The following is a 2,930-nucleotide window of genomic DNA, read 5'->3' as shown; positions in this document are numbered from 1 at the left end:
TCTCTCTCTCTCTCTCTCTCTCTCTCTCTCTCTCTCTCTCTCTCTCTGTGTGTGTGTGTGTGTGTGTGTGTGTGTGTGTGTGTGTTTGTGTGTGTGTGTCTGTGTGTCTGTGTGTTTATTTTGAGAGGGAGGTCGCAAGGGCAAATACAAAGGGCCACGGAGATGAGTGGGGCTATGGTACATGATGTGAAACTCACAAAGAATCAATAAAGAGGTATTTTTAAGTAGATGACTATGTCCAATTAGAACAAACTACCTTTTGTATGTTAATTAAACAAAAGAAAGAGTCAGCCTTGAGTAGATCTCACTAGCTTATATATACCTTGGCTTAGGCATCTTACCTGTGCCATTATCTTTAAATCTCTGTTAGATCCTGGACCCAGGTTTTACTTGGAAAAGTTTAAACTGAGAAAGGAGGCTGCAAATCTGGCCACATGTGCAGATGGGAGATTTATTGCCAGAATTATTTGTTAAGTACAACCATCTCATTCTTTCATGATGAGTTGTTACCTAGGGTCATCTTGCCCATGTGAAAGACCTCATTAGAACATGGGGGAATTAATGATAGACCAGAACTTAATAATGGCTGTGAACCTAAGCCATCTTCCTTCAATGTTTTTTAGATGATGTCTTTTTTCTAGGAATAGACATAATGGTCAATGAATAAACACATTTTAGCATCCTAAATCTCATTCATCTATAACAGGTCAGCTTCACATGCTGCTTATTTTGGAGGAATGGGGGGAGGGGCAATGATCCATTACCTAACTTCTGCTTTGTATGATTTAATGTCTCCTGAGCAAATCTATTAACATCAATCCTATTGCTTTGAATTTCTTCTACACTAGACACAGTCAGAGAGGACAGAACATTCAGAGCCCAACCTCAGCATGTCTCACTTTACATGAAACCCTACACTGCGAACAGCATCCAATGGGATGCCTAACTGTGCACTGACCAGTTAGTCTGATAGACAGAGAGCTAGATCCCAAATCATCATTGTTGCTTATTGGGCCTCTCAGAGGGCAGCCATGCTAGGCTTCTTTCTGTAAGCACACCATAACATCAGTAATAGTGTCAGGCCTACGAGCCTCCCCTTAAACTAGACCCCAATTTGTGACAGTCACTAAACCTACATTCCCTCAGTCTCTTCTCCACTTTTGTCCCTGCAGTTCTTTTAGACAGGGACAATTCTGGGTCAGAGTTTTTGACTGTGGGATGGCAAGCCCATTCCTCCACTTGATGCCCTGTCTTTCTACTGGAGGTAGACTCTACAAGTTCTCTCTCTCTACTGTAGGGCATTTCATCTAAGGTCTCTCTCTTTGAGTCTTGAGAGTCTCTTACCTCCCAAATCTCTGGTACATTCTAGAGAGTCCCCCCACCTCCTAACTCTTGAGGTTTCCTGTTTCCATTCTTTCTGTTGGCCCTCAGGGCTTCACTCCTGTCCCCCCTCCCAATACCTGATCATCTGTCCTCCCTGTCCCCTCTCTCACCCAGGGAAGAAGTGACTAGAGGAAAAAGTGGGGAGAGGAGCATTGCGTAGAATACAGCATAACAGCGTTTCAAAGCAATGGGTAAATTAAATGGAAACTGATAACTAAAAACTCAGAAACTGAAGGTCTGAAAATTGCTGTCCTATTTATTGCAATTACTGAGTTTTTTTTTCCTTTATTAGTGTATCATATATGATTTCTCTAGTACCCAAAACCTCAGTCTTCAGGTTTGATCTGTAAGACCTGAGTGAGACTGGAGGACAATGGTATAGAAACTAGCATCCCTAAGACATCTCCTCACTCCCCTTTGCAGACACTTACCCTCCACGAAGCAGAGGAAAGATAAAGTCAAGATGAGCGCTATGCCGATTTTCGTCACTGGATTCATGTTGGATGTTAGAAGGTGGCTTGAGTTAAAGGATGGCCACTCGCTCTCTATATAAAGCTGGAGAATGGGCAGGAATCTCCAACACAGGTGCAAGGAGGAAGTGACCTTTTCTTTTTCAAGAAATCAGATGTACGATAAAGTGGGAAGTACAGCTGTCCACCTATCTAGCTGACAGCTACAGCTGAGATCCTATTACTTTTGTTTTCCAGGTGAACTTGTCATTGTCCGCCTCCATTGTCTGAGCTTCCTTCAAAACCAATAACTAACCACTAAGGTCTTTCCGGTCTCCTTGTTGGCATTGTCTTCTGTAGGAATTAGGTATGTGGCTTGTTCTAAGACCGTAACCAACAGGCTCTCCCTTTCCTTCTGCATACTATTCACACATTGGATGCTAACCACAACTCTAGGAAGTATGAATTATAGTTTCAAATGAAATAATAATCTCAGAAAGGTTTGGTAATATTTCAAGGTCACGCAGCAGGTAGCAATTTGCAAGGGATGTGAGCCCATGATTGTCTGCAACGGACTCATATTTGAGATGCAAATTGTCTTGTTTAGAAATTATAATATTTTCTAATTAGTGACTTTTTTGTATATTTCTCAAGCCTTGAGAAACAGATTAAGTTCCCATGATTGCACAAAATTAAACAAGAAATTCAATTCTATATTCCTTGAGTTATGTACTTTTATCAATTTCCTATTTCTATGGTAAAAATTAACTGTAATTTATTTATTTATTCATTTTAGTATGTAACACAGATTACAGTCTTAAAATTGTGGAGGACAGACATATTTCCTGGGGCTATAATAAAGATATCAGCAGCTTGCTGGTTCCTCTTCACTGAAGGAGAAGATGTTTCATTGGCTTTTTATTCTGCCTTCAATAGCCTTCAATATGCCTTAACTTAAGACACATCACATTTCTCCATCTTCAAAGTATATAACTTCAAAATCTGCTTTCATAATTATATCACATTTTTCATTCTTTCCACAAATAGTGTCCTCTCTCTCTCTCTCTCTCTCTCTCTCTCTCTCTCTCTCTCTCTCTC

The 2,930-nt window shown here is 40.5% G+C and overlaps 1 protein-coding gene across 1 annotated transcript in view; it reads right to left on the bottom strand.

Annotated features, from left to right (window-relative positions):
• The window catches only part of LOC114635643 (secreted seminal-vesicle Ly-6 protein 1-like), a 7,242-nt gene extending 5,361 nt beyond the window's left edge, over window positions 1-1,881 (bottom strand). Inside the window, exon 1 of the mRNA XM_028784142.1 lies at window positions 1,815-1,881. Coding sequence (XP_028639975.1) covers window positions 1,815-1,881 — 67 coding nt within the window. The remainder of the gene's footprint in view (window positions 1-1,814) is intronic.
• Between the last annotated feature and the right edge of the window lie 1,049 nt (window positions 1,882-2,930).

Source organism: Grammomys surdaster, unplaced genomic scaffold (assembly GCF_004785775.1).
Source record: "Grammomys surdaster isolate TR1022 unplaced genomic scaffold, NIH_TR_1.0 114750, whole genome shotgun sequence".
Classification (NCBI taxonomy): Eukaryota; Metazoa; Chordata; class Mammalia; order Rodentia; family Muridae; genus Grammomys; species Grammomys surdaster.
This window is presented reverse-complemented; position numbering and strand designations above follow the sequence as displayed.